This window comes from Lissotriton vulgaris, unplaced genomic scaffold (genome assembly GCF_964263255.1).
Source record: "Lissotriton vulgaris unplaced genomic scaffold, aLisVul1.2 SCAFFOLD_2812, whole genome shotgun sequence".
Lineage (NCBI taxonomy): Eukaryota > Metazoa > Chordata > Amphibia > Caudata > Salamandridae > Lissotriton > Lissotriton vulgaris.
The window spans coordinates 197145-217148 of NW_028243471.1; the positions used below are offsets into that span (position 1 = coordinate 197145).

At 47.6% G+C, this 20004-nt stretch overlaps 1 protein-coding gene across 1 annotated transcript in view; it reads right to left on the reverse strand.

The window, feature by feature from the left end:
* TMPRSS3 (transmembrane serine protease 3) overlaps positions 1-20004 on the reverse strand; it is a 265492-nt gene that overhangs the window by 172948 nt on the left and 72540 nt on the right. Inside the window, exon 4 of the mRNA XM_086948584.1 lies at positions 14961-15077. Coding sequence (XP_086804710.1) covers positions 14961-15077 — 117 coding nt within the window. The remainder of the gene's footprint in view (positions 1-14960; positions 15078-20004) is intronic.

The window sequence follows — 20004 nt, forward strand, 5'->3', positions numbered from 1 at the left end:
AGACCAGGACCATGTAGTATCAAAAATAGATTCTTTTATTTTTTCATTTATAAGACAGCCAACGCGTTTCGCTCCCCAACCATGGGAGCTTCGTCAGGGCCTATATCAAAATTTCGATATCCGGATAATGTTTTTGAACACGTCAAGGGTTTATACGTAAAAAACACAATTAATCCAAAGAGGTGATGTTCCAAAGATTAGTGTGAAATTTCTGGTATCCAAAGAACAGCACATGCGCAGACCATAATAAGCTGCCACCATAAATTCTACAAAGCGTCCTGTTAGTGCGGTGTCCCCACGACGGATTCAATCGATTGAATCCGTCGTGGGGACACCGCACTAACAGGACGCTTTGTAGCATTTATGGTGGCAGCTTATTATGGTCTGCGCATGTGCTGTTCTTTGGATACCAGAAATTTCACACTAATCTTTGGAACATCACCTCTTTGGATTAATTGTGTTTTTTACGTATAAACCCTTGACGTGTTCAAAAACATTATCCGGATATCGAAATTTTGATATAGGCCCTGACGAAGCTCCCATGGTTGGGGAGCGAAACGCGTTGGCTGTCTTATAAATGAAAAAATAAAAGAATCTATTTTTGATACTACATGGTCCTGGTCTACTTCATCCTTGGTGCTGCCTCCGTTCTGTTTCTTAAGTCTTTGTCTGGATTTCCAGTAGGACCAAACCGCAGCAGGTCCTGGAGGTTATCAGCACAACATTAAATTGGATATTAGAGGGACATCGGAAAACAGAGGTGCTGTCTGCAAGATCCGCTGCGGAACTTTTTTCTTTGGTCTGAAAGAGGACATGTTAACGTTGGACGCAAATGTATTTGCGTCTTCATAGCTGGTTGTGGAGGGAACATACATGTACTTGAAGCACGTACATGGAGCCGGTAGGGTCTACGATAGGGGACACAATTGACGATAAAAATTCATATTACCTCAGACCAGCAGGTGTTTCCCCTGAGGAATTCCTGAAACGTCCTTCCTTTCTTCTCTCCATCCATCTGTCGGTCTTTTGTTCTTGTTTTCTTTGTATCCACCCCGCTCTCCATTCATCTTTTCTTTGTCCATCTACCACCAATCCTTTGCCCCATCTATACTTCCATCCATTCCCCCATCTTTCTCGCCATTCATTCCTCCATCCATCACCCTATCCTCCTCTCCTTTCATTTCTTCATCCATCTCTCCATCCAACCATCCTCTTTTCCTCCTTCTCTCCATCTCCCTCCTTCTCCCTACCTCTCCCTCCCTTCATTTGCGGGAGAGAGGTCGTTTTTATGAGCTTCTTGGCAACTAGAGTCTCCATTCAAAGTTGGAGGGATCATAAATAACAACGAAGATACTTCATATTGCGCAGACTGCCCAGCGGGGTCATCCCCTGCTCAAGCTGCGAGAGTGGGGGGTGAATGAGGCTCTCTCATGGAAGCAATGGATTAAATACTTGAAGGGAGAAGTGGGTGTTGTACATGAGTTGGCCACTGGGCATTGGACATTAGAAGAGTACTGAGTGGTATATGGTTCAAGGATGTATACTGTGTGGCGTATATCGAGGTGAAGCATTTCTGCATTTATTTACATATAGGACCACCCTGCTACAAAGCAGCAGAATTTGCTAAAAATCATTGCACTGGGTGAGAAGCAGAGAGCAGGACAGTACTATATCTACAAAGATATGGCACTCTCCTACTCTCTTCCCAGCGTTGGAGCAGTCAGGCTGCCTAGCGCCACGCAGACACTTAGGGCCCGATTCACAGAACTAACTTAAGACATTTTGTCTTAAATCTGTCTTAAGTCTGGCTTAAGACAAACTTTTTTTTTAAACGTTTTTATTTGCATTTTATTATAGTCCAACAATACAGTCACATCACCCTCGGTCATCACTCCCCTCCCTTCCACCCTCCACCCGCCCAGTATCACAGTGTAATTCTCATCCCTTTCCAACAGTCCAAGTATCGTCTGTAGAACTCTTTGCCAGTTCGAATCTGTGTCCCATATAATCCTCCATTCTGGGCCCTCGTTCCCTCGCATCTCTCCATCCCTTGTGTCCTAGTTCAGAGTCCCCCATCTAGCCCATGATATCTTCTCCATTTGCCTCAGACTCTGCCAAACTTCTTGGGGCATCCTCTCGCCTTATAGGTGACCCTTTCGACCGCCATATAAATATCTAGCCCTCTTCTCCATTCATCTAGCTGTGGCGGTGCTTCAGCTCCCCATTACCTGGCTACGTCTCTTTTAGCTACCACCAGTGCCAATACCAAAAAGATCAGTAGGGGACGGGTGAGATCCACATCATTGGTCATACCTAGGAGGACCAACTTAGGATCCAGTAGCAGGGGGGGTCTCAAGCACCTCGCCCAGTTCACTCAGTACCTCCTCCCAGTAGAGCTGAATCTTTTAGGGCAGGACCAAATTGTATGATAGAAGTCACCATCAACTCGGCCACATCTCAAGCATCGTGTGACACCAATCCTACCCATTTTATGCAGTCGCACCCTGTCATAATATGTCCTATGAAGAACATTATATTGGATGAGTCGTAACCTAGATTTAATAGCTACCTCTCTAGGATGCATTAGTACCGTGTCCCAGTCTACATTATCCATTTCCCCTACTTCGCTCTCCCACTTCCTCCTAAGATTACCCATGTCGTCCGTCATGTTGTTCATCAACGTTCTATACGTGAGTGATACTGCCCGTTCCGGGATTTGTTCCTGTAACAATCAGCCCTCAAGAGGCGCATATTCTGGAAGCGTTTCCAGCTGGATCTTTTCCGCTCGCCATGCATGTTGTAGTTGTGCATATTTAAAATATTGCTTGTGATGCAGTCCAAATACCTTCCTTAATGCTTGAAAGGGCTTCAGGTCCCCCCTAGTTAGCACGTCCCCCAGTGTTGAAATCCCTTTGTCGTCCCATCTCTGGAATCCCTTCAATTTATTCAGTTCCGTCAGCCAAGCACAGTGCCAAAGTTTTTTCTCCCACCCAGTGCATTTTGTTGCTCTGCTCCATAACGCCAGGGTAAGCCTTGTGGCCGGAAGCAGTCTCGCCCGCCCTCTACGCCCATATAGGTAGTAAGTACAGGGCCTAGCATCCATGTTGTGCGGTTCGAGGGCGTATGTGATGTGGTCAGCCGGGGCATGAAGCCAGTCATTAACTGGGGCCAGGTGTTCCGCCCAATAGTAAGCCTCCAGATTTGGGAGTGAAATCCCTCCGCTATACTGATGGCGTTGTAGTGTGGTCAATGCAATTCTCGGTTGTTTTCCCACCCAAAGGAAAGTTCTCAGTTCTGCATTTATTCTTGCGAACACCTTTCGTGGTAGAGGGTAGTACTCGTTTTGGAGTGCGTACAGGAATCTCGGTAGCGTTATCATTTTAAACAAACACACCGTCCTAGTATAGTAAGAGGGAGCTGCCGCCAATGAGTTGCATCATCTATGAAGTTCTTCACTATCCGTTCTATATTCTGTTCATGAGATCTGCCGCTATCCAGCATCACATACACTCCGAGATACTTAAACCCTTCAGTTGTTGTCTGCAGTCTTCCAGGCAGATCCGTCCATCGTCCCAGCCCACGAGGGTTGTAGAGGACCGACTTGTGTCAGTTTATCTGGTACCCTGCATATGCCCCATATTGTTCCAGTTCCGCAAACAGCGCCTAAATCGTGGCTTCCGGTTGTGTGATGTATAGGAGGACATAATCCGCGTAAAGCGATATCTTCTCCTCAGCGGAATCTCCCGACCCCAGTCTAAAACCTGTAAGTCCCTCATTTTGGCGAATCGCGCTTGCCAGCACCTCTATCATGAGCGCAAAGAGTAGGGGGGACAGCGGGCACCCCTGTCTAGTCCCTCATCTTACCGGGAAGTCCAGGGATAAGACTCCATTAACCTTAACTTTGGCTCTAGGCTCCGTGTATAGCAGGTGTGCCCATTTCTGGAATTTGGGGCTGAAGCCGAACCGCTCCAAGACCCTCCTGAGAAAGGACCAGTGGACCACGTCGAAGGCCTTCTCGGCATCCAAGGACAGGAGCCAGTGTGGCTCCTCTCTCTCACCTACTTCTTGTAGCCAGTTGTGAGTGCGTCTTAGGTTCAATCTAGTGACCCTGTCGGGGAGGAAGCCCGTCTGGTCCAGGTGGACTAGTTCGGATATCACCGTCCAGTGCTAGGATAGTCGCCAATAATTTCACCTCTATGTTCAAGAGGGAGATAGGGTGGTACGAGGTACAGTCGTTCACTGGTTTCCCCTCCTTATGGACCGGAATTATTATTGCCATGCGGAGATCTGGCGGAAGTCTCCCTTCCTGGACCCCTGCCTCGAATAGACCCAGTAGATGACGTGACAATAGATCGGCTGTTTGTTTCAAGAACTCCGCGGGGAACCCGTTCGGGCCCGGGGATTTTCCTGCCCTCAACTTAGCCAAGGCTGCCTTAATTTCGTCCAGTGTAATGTCAGCCTCCAAGTCTCTTTGACCATCAGCAGTTAATGCCGTAGTTCGATATTTGACATGTAGCGTATGGCTTCCTCCTGTGTCCTTAGGTCCCTGGATTCATAGAATGATTTGTAATGGGCAGAAAATGCTCCCGCGATCTGAGCGTCCGAGCGTACCAGTGTCCCTTGAGAGTCTCTAACTTGCTCTACCCACCTGGCGTCTCGCTCCTTCCTACTGACCCATGCCAGTAAATTTCCAGATTTGTCTCCCACATCATATAGACGGTGTAATGTCGCCAATGCCTGGGTTTTAGTTTCTCCCGTAACTACCTCTCGATAGTGGCACTGGATGTCCATCAGCCTTCTAAGCGTCCCTGTGTCCCTTTTGTCCTGATACTCCCTCTCTAAGTCCAGTATCTGCGCCTCTAGCGACCCAATTTCAGTTTGCTGCTTCCGCCTCTCCTCGGCTAGTCTGTTCTGTGCCTTGTCCCTAAGGACCGCCTTAAAGGCCTCCCAGAAAAAATAGCTTTGGACGCAACTGTGCCTTCGTTTTCAGCTATGCATACTTTTACGTCCGCACGGATACCTTTCAATATTGTAGCATTTTGTAGGTCCCAGGCTGTCAACCTCCAGGATCGCCTTCTCTCGCCCCTCCCCTCCCCCACCCGAACTAGGAGAGGGAAATGGTCTGATATCCATCTCGCTTTGTATTCAGCTACATCCCCTATCGTCAAGTCGTGTCTGGCTAGGAAAATGTAGTCCAATCGTGAGTAGACCCTATGGGCGCCAGAAATGAAGGAGTAGGCCTTCATTTCGGGATGCAGCCATCTCCACACATCAGACAGCCCCACGGTATGGAGAGTGAGTTCTGGGTCCGGTCCCTGGTTCTAACCCCTGTCCTGTCCATTGTCAGTTCCATTACACCATTAAAATCACCCCCCAGGACTTGTATTGTGTCTGCCATATCTAGTAGAATATCCACCACCCCCTGAGAGTGGCTGCTTGTAATTTTGGGGGAGCGTAAGCAGGAACTATTGTGTATTCCTGCCTTCTCCACATCCCCCTCACTCCTACGTAGGTCCCCTGGGGATCCGTCCACATCTGAGCTATGCGAAACGGCGGGTTTCTCTTTATGATTATTGCCACCCCCCTGGAACCTGCGGTAAAACCTGCATGTGCAAGGACTCTATATTGACCTCTCGCCAGGAAGGCACATTGGGTTCCCTTAAGCTGCGTTTCCTGAAGCAGGATTATTTCTGGGCTCAGCCGTTTTATGTATGCAGTTACTAGCCCTCTCTTAATTTTACTACCGAGCCCATTCACATTCCAAGATAGTACATTAAGCCCCTCCTGCCCCTGTACCCCTATTGTTCGGTCACCTAACATCTTGCCCTAATTCTTGAGTTCTATTGTGTGCTCCTGGTGTGGATACTGTGGCTAGAACACCGGCGTGTAAGACCTCTGTGACATGATTCCTCCCTCCCTCCCCATCCCAGCTCCCCGCCCCCCCCCCCACATCTCCCTCCCCTGGTTACTGCAGCTCCATAAATTCTCACTTCTCGAGCAACCCCAACCCCCCCCCCGCTCCCCCTGCCCTACCTCCCTCCCCCTTCAGTCCCATCCTCTACCCACACAGGGAAAGGACCTACCGGCAGGAGAAGGGCTGTCGCCCCTCCCAAGATCCCCCCCTACAAACCTACCCAAAACAGTCTGCCTAACAACAACTGGAAACTGACTGCTCTTACAATATCCACATTCCCGTTCAATAGATTAGAGAGAATAAGAAATATATATACAACTAGAACTTATGGGGTGTGAAACAACTTGCGTGCTTCCGGTCCATGAGCCGAAATCTCGCCTATCCAGAATGTCTCTTGATCAGGCATTAGAGTCTTGACCAACGCCCTGCTCTGGCGCCCCCCGTTAGTCTTGTCCTGCTCCAATTTGTTTATTGCCACTACCAGTGGATGCAGCGACTGTTCCGCCATTTCGTCACCTTCAGATGTGAGGCCCCTGTGTCGTCATCTCCTTCCGAACGTTCCTGACCCGCCAGGCAGCAGAACCTAGACCCCATATGTCCACCGCGCTGGGGGGTGCCAGGTTCCTGTTGTCACCTGCTAGTCGGGTTCTGCGTGAGATAGGGCGTCGTCTTCACTCTCCTGGTCCCTCTCGTTCTGCGCTGCCTCTGCGTCTTTTCCGTCTCCCATAGATTTCCGGTCGTGGAGCCCGACACCGCCATGTCTCTCCCCCCTTCTCTCGTCTCCGTAAGGGTGGGCGTTCATCCAGCCATTGCCACGCGTCTTTGGGGTGCATGAAGAAGTTTGTTTGTTCTTTATAGATTACTTTGAGCTTGGCCGGGAATAGCAGCATGTATTGGATCTTTAGGTCTCTCAATTTTGCCGTTACCACATTAAATGAGCGTCTCATCTTCTGTACTTCCTGGCTATAGTCGGGGAAGATCATGATCTGTGAATTCTCCATACGGATCTCCCCCAGTTTCCTGGCTTCGTGTAGTATCACATTGCGGTCTGCAAAGTTCAAGAACCGAGCGATGACCGGTCTAGGCCTTGCCCCCACTGGCGGTTTTGCGAGGAGTGCCCGATGCGCTCGTTCCACGACAAAGCAGGTAGAGAATGCTGCCTGGGGCATCGTCTTCAAGATCCATGTGCGCAGGAACTCCACTATATTGGACCCTTCGATTCCTTCCCTAAATCCAATAAAGCGCAGGTTATTGCATCGTGCTCGATTTTCTGCGTCGTCCACCTTCCATAGCAGTTGCTTGTGCGAATCTCTGAGCTCTTTCATGTCCTTCTGGAGGGAGTGTATAACATCTTCAGCTTCACTCAGCCTCGTTTCTGCCGTGGTAACCCTCTCTGTGAGATTGCGGACGTGACTTCCGCTCCCACCTCCCCGATCTTGCCTTATAGGGCCGCGCGTGAGGCTTGAATGTCTTCCCTGGATGCTTGAATGGCCTCCATCAGGAGGGCCGTGTCCGATCTTGGTCCGGCGCCTTACCCATCAATTACCTGTGGTGCCGTCGCAAATCTGTCTATTGGGACCTGCCTTGGGGACCGCGTCATTTTTACCCATATTGCGCTATTCACCCGTACGCCACAGCTGGCCTCGCAAGCTGGCCCTGTCTTCCGTCGCATGTTGCTGGACCTGTCCCTCTTCTTCTTCTTCTTAGTGATGTAGGCTGCCTGGTTCGAGTCCCCAGGGCAATCACAACTGCGCTCGTGCGTGCCGGGTCCTTAGTGGTCACCTACTCAGAGCCACACTTAATGCCACATTTCCCCTTTGCGCCTGCCGAAGTGCTGATCTGAGTCTCAGGGCGAGAGTCTCAGGGGTCAGATTGTGTCCCCTCCACCTGTATCTGAAATGCACTCAGTCGGATCCGCCTCTCTGCCCCTCGCCGCTCTCCCTCCAATTGCAACTCCCCCTGCACCGCCTGGGCTAAGCAGGCCTCCAGGCCCGTTGGTCCGCAATCCCCGGTGTCAATGTGGTGATGGTGTCGTGGGAGGGCCGGGCCTACATCTTTAGGCCACCCTTGAGGGTCCGTGTGGGCTGCCCAATCCCTTGCCGCTTTGTCTCGGGTGCACTGCCCCCTCGGCCACCCGCGGTGCTCGGTCCTCCAGACTCCGCTCCCTGGCCTGTTTCGATGGTATAATGGGGCCAGGGGGGGCCCGACCTCACTGCACCTTCCTCCTTGACTGGCCCCCAGACAAGGGTTGTCTCTGCACAGCCTCTGGCCCCTCATTCCCAGCTGAAAGTCCGAGGCTTCCCAGGGTCAGCTGTTGGTGTATCGTCTCCTGGGGGCTTAAGCGCTCCTATCGCCGTCTGCGCTCCTCACCCTGCAGACCCAGCCTCAGTGCTTGGCCGGGCTACCGGTGGAATGCTGTTCGTCGGATCGACTTCCCCCGATCTCAGTTTCAGGCGCCCCGGTGATATACTGCCACCTCACCAGCTTCCCCGTTGCTCCGCCTTGCCTCTCCAGGCTCCCAAGGTCCCCAACCAGGCCGCCGGCGCTCCTCTCGCTTCTCCGCTATCGTGTTCTGGATGGGGTTATACGCGACGGATCAAGTCGGCTCGCCGGAGCTGCCGCAGCTTGCGACTTACACTGCCATGCTGCTGGCCACGCCCCCCTGTCTTAAGACAAACTTAAGACAAAATCCTAACTTCTGTGAATACCAAAAGTAGTAAGTTTAGGATTTTGTCTTAAGTTAGTTCTGTGAATCGGGCCCACACGCACCAAAGTGTATAGGTAGAGCCTCATGTCTAGCATAGGTTTTATACTGGAAGGGTGCCATTCCAGTACAAAATACTATGACAAAACAAATTTGAAAACAACTCTCATTTTGGATGTGTGTTGTACAGTGCAGCACAAATCCAAATTCTGAAAGGTTTGGAGAAATAAAAGCATTTTTCCAAGTTAATGTTAAACATAAAACCCAGTCTATTATTTTTAGTAGGTAGGGCCTAATATAAAAAAAAACATGGGTGGTTGAATAAGAATGCCCGTGTACCACTTATGGAACCCCAATCCGCCTCCCCCCCAACCTCCCACGGAAAGAAATGCAAAGCAGCTCAAAGAGTTTTTTTGCTTCACTTTCAGGCGACTCAAAAGCATAAAGCACCTTTTGCTCTGGAAAGTATATTCCAAATAAAGGTTTTGCACTGGTTTTGTCAGTTTTATGACACAAACTCAGGGCAAAATGTTAGTAAGTATGCCCCATCGTTCATAATACCCATGTTTGAAATATTATATTTGCATCCAGGTTCAATATGCTTTCCTATGTGGCCCACTTAGGACCTCCCTGCTCGGATGCTCTAGATGTCTGAAGCATTTCAGACTTAAGCCTGAGGTTTGCTGCTCAAGTCTAGCATTGCTATGGTTTCAGTATCTTACAGTATCTTAGGTATCTGTAACTGGCCACCCCACCTCCCGGGGGCCTACTTCTGGGGCGTTGTAGTGGATGTGTTTCACAAGGCTCATGGTTACTGCTTGGCATTTTCCAAGGGTAGGAGTAAATGAAGGGTGTGGGCATGGGAGTGGTATGACACCTACTCACACTCCCAATGCCATACATTATTGTGATCAAGCCACAGGGGGTAGGTCTCACAATATACCACCTAGCCACCACAAAGCATCATTAGCACTGGGCCTGGAGGAGGAGTCCAGGAGACTGAAGAAAGGTAAGAATCTGTAACAAGGGGCTTCACACATAGCAAATGAGGCACCTTGAAAAGCCTCCTACAAGTTCCCAGCAGTCCTGCCTGGAAGGGAATCCCGCTGGGCTCCCTGCCTGATCCCTGCCATCCCCAGTTGCAACATGTATTCTCATCTGCACCCAGTACTCCCACAGTTGCGAGTACAACTGCTTCCTGTTCTGTACATATTTTACACGTGCAAAGCAAGCTTCCCCGTTGCCCTCCAAACACCTCAGTCCCTCAGATAATGCCAGTCATTGGGCCATATGATCAAGAACGGCGATAACATTATCGCCGCTATAGCGGCAGGAAACTGTCGCTAAAGCGGCGATAAGCGGTTTGATAATATGCCCTTGTGAATGCCCATAGAAGCCCAGTGTGGTATCCTTCTGTGTAATATCCTTATGTACGGTGTACTTGCTGAATATAGAATGTTATCTGTAGAATGTCATGATGCGTACTTGTTGATGTTCTAATTGATTCCAGGACTAAGTCAGTTTTCGCCTTGGTCTGCTGTGGATGAGATCCTTTCTTACTCACATATTAATAAAGAACCTTTTCTACATTTCCTGCATTACCTGGCATCTTACTTCTTCACACTGGCGACGAGGACTGGTGAAGACTCATCTTACATCTATCAAAATCTTCATATTTGATGAGAAAAGGTGTGAATGGAAAGAGATGAACATTCAGAAAGATCTCAACACTAAGCCTCTGCTTTAAGGTACTTTGCGCTGCAGTTCTAAGCTACTGTAAAATACAAGACTTTTGGAAAAGAAGATTTTACATTCTTTTCACTAATTTGCTACTTCTCATTAAGCATGGATTCTTCTAGTACCGTGTGTACTGTCCTTTCAATTTTTCTGCGCGCTGTTTTAACCTTTTACAAAACTTTATGTATATAAATAAAGAGAACTTTGCTTTGCGAGGCTTGAGAATCTCTGACCGCTAATTTTTAATCAATTACACGGTGATTCGGTAAATACGCTTTCGTTAGAGCGTGTACATTTCATTGACTTTGTGTTTGCTGATCTGATTTCTACCATCTGAAAACAATCGGATGTCATTTACCATCTAAAACTTTTATTGGCAACTCTACCCTTCGAATTTGCATTTAAAGAGACATCATTGGTGTTGTAAGTCTAAGAACATTTAAAGAAGCATTTTTTGAATTTCTTAATCTACCTGCAACTCACGCGTCTCTCTCTGGAGCTCAACCTCACGCTCTTCCTCACTGGCGAGCTGATGTCATCGCGCTGCAGCATTGAAACACGCTACGCTTTCTTCATCACATTTAGCTTCCTGCGTCAACGTCCTACGTCACATCAAAGCCTCCTTGACTACGCTTTGTTCCACCTGAAAACGCTACGTCACAGCAAAGCCTTCTTTACAGTGCTTCGGTCCACCTGACAACGCTGCGTCACAGCAAAGCCTCCTTAACAACGCTTCGTCTTGCCTGGCAACACTCTCTTGCTTTACGAACAGAACGAGCGGAGCAGATTGTGCACAACTCTTATTTAACTTCAGAGCTTCACGTTGAGGAGATTGTAAAGGTAGCAATACTTTGTTTTGACAGTTGTGGAAATCTCCTATATGTTACTGTGCAGACTTTTCTTTGACAATCGAATTTTGTGAGGCTTCACGTCGTGAGAATCAAATACAAATATATACTTGTTACATTGAGGATGTACTTTGCTTGCTCTTCACGGCAATAGGATTAATTTCTGATATATATATACTAAAAAAAAAAGGGGGGATTAACAATTTGCTAACATAATAATTTTCCTTTTACTTACACAAGTGTGTCCATGTAGTATATTTTACTTTCATACTTGTGTATCTTCGCTGATACACTCACCTCTTTGAAGGAACTATAACACACTTGCCTACAGAAGAATAAGTCTTTAATATAATTTGTACTTTACTTTACAGGGCCATGTCTTACTAATGCAATTTGTTCTTTGCTTTACAGGTCCATGCCTTATTAAAGTAATTTATTCTTTGCTTTTCAGGGCCGTGTGTTATTAACATAATTTATTCCCTATTGATACAGTAATACTTTTGTTATTATTTAGTCATGTTATAAGGGTATATATACTACATTTGATAAGGTATTAGTGCTTACATTTACTTATTGTGTTAAAATGCAGAATGTTACAGCTGCACCTTTTTTCCTCTGGAAACCTGGCGATCCTCCTATTCGCTGGTCCAAATGGAAAAAGGTATTTCTTAATTATGCGAGAGTGTGTGGAACATCTCTCTCTGCAGAAAGGAAATCGGCGCTTTTAAAGCACTGTTTAGGTTCTGAAGGGCAAGAGGTGTTTGAACATCTGCCTGAGTTGACTAGTGAGGAGTCCGACAATTTAAATGAATTTGAGGTCAATCTTAAAAAGCTTGACAAACATTACCTTCCTAAGGTGAGTACCATCTTGGAAAGGTATCCCTTTGGCAGGCGTACACAAAAAGATGATGAGTCTATTGAAACATATGTCACTGCTTTACGTAAATTAGCTGCAACTTGTAAGTTTGAAGGTGGTTTAGAAGAAAGAATACGTGATCAATTCATGTTAGGATGTAGTTTAGAGAAAGTCAAGGACGAGCTCTGGAAAAGAGATGATCCAGATTTGAATGAGGTGATTACTATAGCCAAGAGGTTAGAACACTCTCTTGCCTGTGTAGAAGTCTTTAAGAAAGAGAAAATAACGTCTGAAGAAAAAGTTCTATTTATCAATAAGAAAAAGTCTGTTGAAAAGACAAATTCAAAGTCAGCGACTAAATTCACTAAAAAACAGTCCAACTTCACTCCTTCTTCCTCTAACTTCTCGAGACCCTCAACCAGTTCTGGTTTTAAATGCTTTCGTTGTCATGCTCCTGATCATCTTGTCAATGATATGTCCTGCCCAGCCTTATCATCAAAATGTACGAATTGTTGCAAGGTCGGACATTACACGAAGGCTTGCAGGTCTCAAAAAAATAAGAAGAATAGGCGGGTTAAAGAAGTTTCTATTGTTGATGACTCTGATTCTGACTCAGATAATTTACATTGTGGGGAAATTTCTTTGTCTGATGATAAAAAGTGCAAAGGAGCGATAGATATGGTTTGCATAGACAATTGTGAAGTCAAGATGCTCTTTGACTCTGGTGCAAAAATTACTCTAATACCTAAAGTATTTTATGATAAAAATCTTTATGGGAAGGTAAAAGTGTTCAAGCCTGACATAAAGCCACTAGCCTACGGGGAACAACCTTTCAAACTCTTTGGATACTTTAATGGTCAGATTGACTATAAAGGGAGACTCACTGCAGGAAAAGTTTATATCTCCTGCAGTGGAGATAGCATTCTTAGTTGGTTTCATCAGGCCGATTTGGGTATCTTTTTGATTCCTGGTGGAAATCCCAGCATTGTTCTGAGAGACATTACATCTGGCACTAGTGTGTATAACAAGGAAAAGAATTTATTGTCTCCTCCCTCAGCCAGCCGCGATATAGTTGGTGAACATAACGTGCTGAACTTGATTTTATCTGTAGAATGTCATGATGCATACTTGTTGATGTTCTAATTGATTCCAGGAGTAAGTCAGTTATTGCCTTGGTCTGCTGTGGATGAGATCCTTTCTTACTCGCATCTTAATAAAGAACCTTTTCTACATTTCCTGCATTACCTGGCATCTTACTTATTCACACCCAGGTTTGATGTCCTTCACACCAGAACCTGGGCTTCTATGGTAATTCTCAAGGGAATATTATCAAGCCCCTTATTGTCGCTTAGCGGCAGTTTCCTGCCACTAAAGTGGCAATAATATTATCGCCGTTCTTGATAATATGGCTCATTGTGCCTTATGAACAAAACTACGGTGTTCATAAAACATCACTAACATACAACACAGGAAAAACATGGGTCAGAGCAAGGGCTGCTTCCTTGACATAAAGTCCGGATAGAGGAGGGTTGGCAGTACCATGTGTGCTCCCTCAAACACAGAACATGTATGACATGTGCAGCAGCAGTGTGAGGTTCCCTTTGTAATGGAAATAAGCTTTGCCTGCACCTTGCAAACAGTTCGGGCAATGCACCAAATTCACAACAATGGCAGTGCCAATGCTTATATATTCTTATGGAATTGTTCAGATTTCACATGCAGGTGCACCCTCCCTACAATGTAAAGGCTACTCCACTTACATTATTTGCACAGTTGATGGCAACCAGAGTTAATTATCTCATGTTGGGCCAGTGTAATACCACAGACCGCTGGTTCAAATGCACTTTTAATAATTAGGAATACAAAATAAAAAAATATTTTTTACCTTTGGATTGGAATTTATTTTGTATTCAAAACTGCAGGAAAATAAATTATAATGTAATACATTTAAATGATTTAACATTTTAACTCAATATGAAGCTATGAAGGGAATTGTTATTGATACAACTAGGAAAACATCTTGATTTATGTAGCATCAATTTCATCTCTGCTTAGAAACATGGCATGGTCATGTGGAGAAATAAATTGTGATTAATTAAAATATTGTTGTGTCCGTTTGTAGGTAAGAAAGTGTCACATATATTGTTAATAGGATTGGTTGTATTGCACTTATTGGTTCATAAGTAATAAACTTCAAGGTTTGTATGTGGCACATCGGTATATGACTCAAGATTAGAAGTACAGTCCCGACACCGCAATTAGGATGCGGTTGCAAACTTCCATTTTACAATGGAAGCCTGTGAAGCGGTCCAAAACTGGCCGCAGCAGAAGCTCCCATTGTAAAATGGAAGTTTTTGCACATCACGGTGCCTGCCACACGGTGCAGAGATGTAAAGGGGGGCACCAGAAGTTTCCCCCTGGGCCACAACATAGGCTTTTCGACAGCCTTTACATGTCAGAAAGGCCAACATGGGAAGGTTGTCAGAAACCAACATCATAATCCCGACTGTTGGAGCAACGTCTTTAAGAGATTATGGGTGGTTTTCCTTGAGCCCTTTGGTCAGAGCCAGATTGACCTGCCGGTTTACAATCCGACCGCCGACATTGCCACATGGTCAAAATTTAAACCCACCATGTCTGGTCAGGAAGTCCTTGACGAGCGGTCAGAGGGTTACTGACCGACATCGTAATTAGGCCCTTATTAATGTCAGGTGGTGTGTTTTTTAATGGTCCAATACCAGAACTAACAATGGGAAATATTTTTTTGGGATGACTTACCGTCACAAAGTAGAATTTTAAGAATCATCCATGTTATACAGTGAACTAGAGTTCTATGATTGCTTTATTCTTTGAATGCAATTACCAAAAATTGCCTTTTATGCACTAGAAAATAAAACTTACCACATCTAAGCTCATCCTCTCCATCAGGACAATCAGCGACACCATTACATCGAGCGGCCATGTTAATGCACCTCCGGGATGACCTGCACCTGTACTTCCCCGGACAGCTGTAGTAAACTGATAAATTAGAGAAAAATAGTGACCTGTGCAGGTTAGCCACTTGTCACATAGGATGCTCCCAATTTTCTATTTTACAGATTTTTACATATAATTAACCATCCGCTTACCTGTCTGAATTTATTATTTATAAAAGGAAAAAATTGAGTAATTAGGACTTCATTTGAGTATCTCTCCTTGATGTCAACCCAGACTGACCAGCAAAACACGTGTACATTGACTGAGTAGAGAGATGATAAAGTGCTGAGATTTTCTAATTAAGCCAAAATACCTGCAGATGTGCCAGAACTACAATGCTAAGGTTTAATACAATGTTGATGCATATGGCTATGTAGCATGCTAACATGCTACAGACATCAGAGCGTGAGCATTTATCCGTTTCAAAAAAAGTGAAGCTGCAGTATGTGCAAACTCATTTATTCGCCAACCAAGGAATAAATACTGAGAAACACCAAAAAGAGGAGAAAATGTATATATGTATGAATACCAAACAGAGGAGAAATAATGCATTTGGATAAATGTAGACATCACAAATATAAATACTGTTAGAATTGGGGGTCTCTGGTTGGCACAGGTAAGAACTTGTGACAAACAGGGACCCTCTCCTCTAGTCAGGGCAAGGTACTTACTCTTTAAAATAACCCCTGCTCACCTTCTAGGTTGCGTGGCGCGAGCAGACAAGGCTAATCTCAGAGCGTTATGGGCTAAGCATTTGTAACTACACACAGTATTTAAAGGACCCACCACAAATGGACACCACTCTAGGTTTATAAAAATAAGTATTCTTTATATTTCTAAAAGACTTAGCACAAGACCCATATAACGTTTTTAAATCAGAACACAAGGTTATTTAGGCAAAAGAGGTCTTAGCAATGCGTAAATCAATAGTCTGTGTGCAACATACTCTTCAGCTCGGCCCGGCAGTGAAGCCAACAGAGTCTGGGGCGCACGGAGGACGCTTCTGTCCAGTGCGCGTTGAACACAGCGTACGATGCGGGCACAGTAGCTTTCACTTTAGGGGTTCGTCACGGACAGTGCGGTGCAGTGCCAAGCGTCTCACGCAGCGGTGCCCTCCTTGTCTTGTTGCGAGCCATGGCTCGTAGGCTCCAGGTCGCGTTACTGAAAGGGGACGATGCTTTGTCGATCCGGGGCACTTCATTGCGGCGTCCGCGCCGTACCTGGAGAGGGGGGGGCTTGAGTGCGGCACGAGGCGGCAGTACGCTTCTTAGGTACGAGAGGTACCCAGCCGCTCTATGCACCGCAGCCTGTTGAAAACAGCGGCAGGGGGCGCATCGATCAAGACGATGCGAAGAGGGAGAACAAAACCCAAAAGCGGAGTCCGGTCCGTATGTTGCGTGCTTCGGCTCGAAGGTGGCAGAAGTTGCATTGCTCGGGCCAGGCAGGTCCGTACGTTGCGAGCTACGACTCGAAGGATGCAGAAGTCGCGTTGCTCGGGCCAGGCAGGTCCATACATTGTGAGCTACGGCTCGAAGGTGACAGAAGTTGCGTCACTCCTGGTGCACTTTACTGGGGTCTGACAGTAAACCAAATAAGCCAATCATGGAATCCAATCAATGTATACACTTTATACAGGGAGCACTTGCACTGTGGCACTGATTGGCAGTGGCACAGTGCTCTGAGCAGCTAACACCAGCAAAACACATGAGGCAACAGCAACAAAAATGGAAGGGAGACCCACGCCAATGAATGGTGCCAGGTCTAACACGTGTCCCCTCAAGCTGAAATATGGAGAGAACTACCCAACCCCAGGGAGTTCTCATCACTAAGGCGGAAAAATCTAGACAGACCGTCAGTGTTGGCGTGGTCTGAACCAGGGTGATGTTCCACCGTGAAATGTATACCCTGTAGGGAAATGGACCACCTCAACAGCTTTGGATTCTCACCCCTCATTTGCATCAACCATCTGAGGGGCCTGTGGTCAGTCTGAACCCGGAAGTGAGTCCCAAACAGGTAGGGTCTTAGCTTCTTCAGTGCCCACACCACAGCAAAAGCCTCACGCTCAATTGCACTCCACCTCTGTTCCAGTGGAAGTAACCTCCTACTGATGAAGGCTATGGGTTGGTCAAAGCCCTCCTCAGTCATCTGTGAGAGAACAGCCCCTACACCATGCTCTGAAGCGTCTGTCTGCACAAGGAACTCTTTGGAGAAGTTGGGGGCCAGGAGCACGGGCTCCTGCACATGGCAGTTTTCAGGGTGTCAAAAGCTTTCTGACAGGTGTCAGTCCAAATCACTTTCTTTGGCTGCTTCTTGGAAGTCAGCTCTGTCAAGGGTGCAACAATGTTGCCATACCCCTTGACAAACCTCCTGTAGTACCCGGTGAGTCCTAGAAAGGCCCTCACCTCTGTCTGGGTTATGGGGGGTTCCCAAGCCAGGATGGTTTCAATCTTGGGCCGAAGAGGCGCCACCTGGCCGCTCCCAACTTGGTGTCCCAAGTACACCACAGAACCCTGCCCGATCTGACACTTGCTTGCCTTGATCGTGAGGCCTGCCTTGCGCAGTGCCATCAACACTTCCCAGAGGTGGTGCAGATGTTCTTCCCATGTGATACTGAACACTGCGATGTCATCCAGGTAGGCGACACTGAACTCATCCAGCCCAACCAACACCTTTTTGACCAACCTCTGAAAGGTGGCAGGGGCATTCTTCATCCCAAATGGCATAACCTGGAACTGGAAATGCCCGCCTGGTGTGGAGAATGCTGACCTCTCTTTGGCCCCATCAGTCAAGGTTATCTGGCAGTACCCAGACGTCAAGCCAAACGTGCTGAGGTAACGTGCAGCCCCTAACCAAAAAATGAGCTCATCAGCTCTGGGGATGGGGTGCGCGTCAGTCTTGGTGACTGACTAGAGTCCTCTGTAGACCACACAGACCCGGAGTTCGGGTGTGGCACCCGGCGCTGCAGCTTTCGAGACCAAGACCACTGGGCTGGCCCAAGGACTGGTGGAGGACTCAATCACCCCAAGAGCAAGCATCTTTGAGACCTCCTCTTTGATGCAAGCCCTGACCCTGTCAGTCACCCTGTAAGCCTTGTGCTTCAAAGGTATGCTGTCTCCTGTATCCACATCATGAACGCACCAATCAGTGATACTAGGACCCAGGGAGAACAGGTCAGAGAACTGCTCCAGCAACTGGCGACAGTCATTCTGTTGCTCAGGGGTCAGGGTAGGAGAGAGGTTAACTCCATCCACTGACCCATCTTGCTCTCTGGCTACCAGGAGGTCAGGAAGAGGCTCAGTCTCCTCCGCCATTCCATCATCTGTTGCTAAGAGCGTGCCCACCTCGGACCTCTCCAAGTGGGGCTTAAGGCGGTTGACATGCAGGACCCTCAAGGGGTTCCTGGGAGACTGCAAGTCCACCAAATAGGTGGCTGGACTCTTGCACTCCACAACCTCAAAGGGGCCTGTCCACTTATCCTGGAGTGCACACAGCTCCACAGGGCCAAGACCCACACCTTCTGTCCAGGTTGGAGCTCTACCAGAGTGGCATTCTGGTCATACCACTGCTTCATTTCTTCCTGGCTGGCTTCCAGATTTGCCTCAGCAAGTGCTCTGAAACGCCTAGTCTGGTTCCTGAAGGCCAGCATTTAGCTATATACATCCTGGGGAGGTTTCCTAGGAAATGGCTCCCAGCCTTCTTTGACCAGACTTAGAGGTCATCTTACTGGGTGGCCATACAGGAGCTCAAAGGGGCTGAACTCTAGAGACTTCTGTGGCACCTCACAGTAAGCAAAGAGAAGGCATGGTAAGAGGACATCCCACTTACGCCTCATGGGTTCTTCCAGACCCATAATTATGCCCTTGAGGGTACGGTTGAATCTCTCAACCAACCCATTTCCTTGGGGGTGGTAAGGTGTGGTGAATTTGTAGGTTACACCACACTCTTGCCAAAGGGATTTCATAAACTTGGATAAGAAATTGGTACCCCGGTCAGACACCACCTCTAGAGGGAATCCCACTCTGGAGAAAATTCCCATCAGCGCACGTCCCACCACGGGGGCCATCACTGTCCTCAGAGGGATTGCTTCCGGTTACCGGGTGGCATAGTCCACCAGGACCAGGATGAACCTGTTGCCCATGGCTGTCCTGGGGTCCAGTGGCCCCAATGTCAATTCCCACTCGCTGGAATGGGGTCCTGACTATAAAGAATGGCTGGAGAGGAGCCTTCTGCTTCCTTCCAATCTTTCCACTTGCCTGGCAAGTCTGACAGTTCCTACAGTGGGCGTCTGAGTTCCTGTGCATTTGAGACCAATGAAAGTGGGTGACAAGCCTTTCATAGGTCTTGTCCTGCCCCAAATGTCCTGCCAATGGCACATCGTGGGCCAGCCCCAGTAGGAAGGCTCTGAAGCTCTGGGGTACCACCAGCGCACGGGCTGACCCAGGCTCAGCAACCTTAGGCTCTGAATACAGGAGGTCATTCTCCCAATAAATGAAATGTGTTCCAGACTGATCACCGTTGGCCTGGTCTGCAGCCTGCTGCTGTAGACCTATGAGAGAAGGACATTCTTTCTGCGCCCCCTAAAATTCCTCCCTGGAGGGGCCTCCTTCCTGCTGCCAATGGGTCAGCTCAGACAGGTCCCCCAGTTCAGCTATCTGTTCCCCTGTAGGCTCCAGGGCATCCCCTCAAGGTCTGCTTCCTCCTGGGCTGTGGGAACTTCAGGGGCCGGTTTCCTGTGCCTCCTGTGCCTTCTCTCTAAGGCCGGTCCCTGGGCCTCTCCCTCAGGCTCCAGGACCTCTTGAGCCCCCTACTGGCTGCCATTGACCGAGTGGTCACGCACGCCCAGTCAGGCAGACCCACCATCCGCAGGTGAGTACTCTTCTCCACCTTCTACCAAGGTGAACTTTCCAAGTCATTCCCCAACAAACAGTCTACAGGCATGGCAGTTATCACAGCTACTTGAAGAGTACCA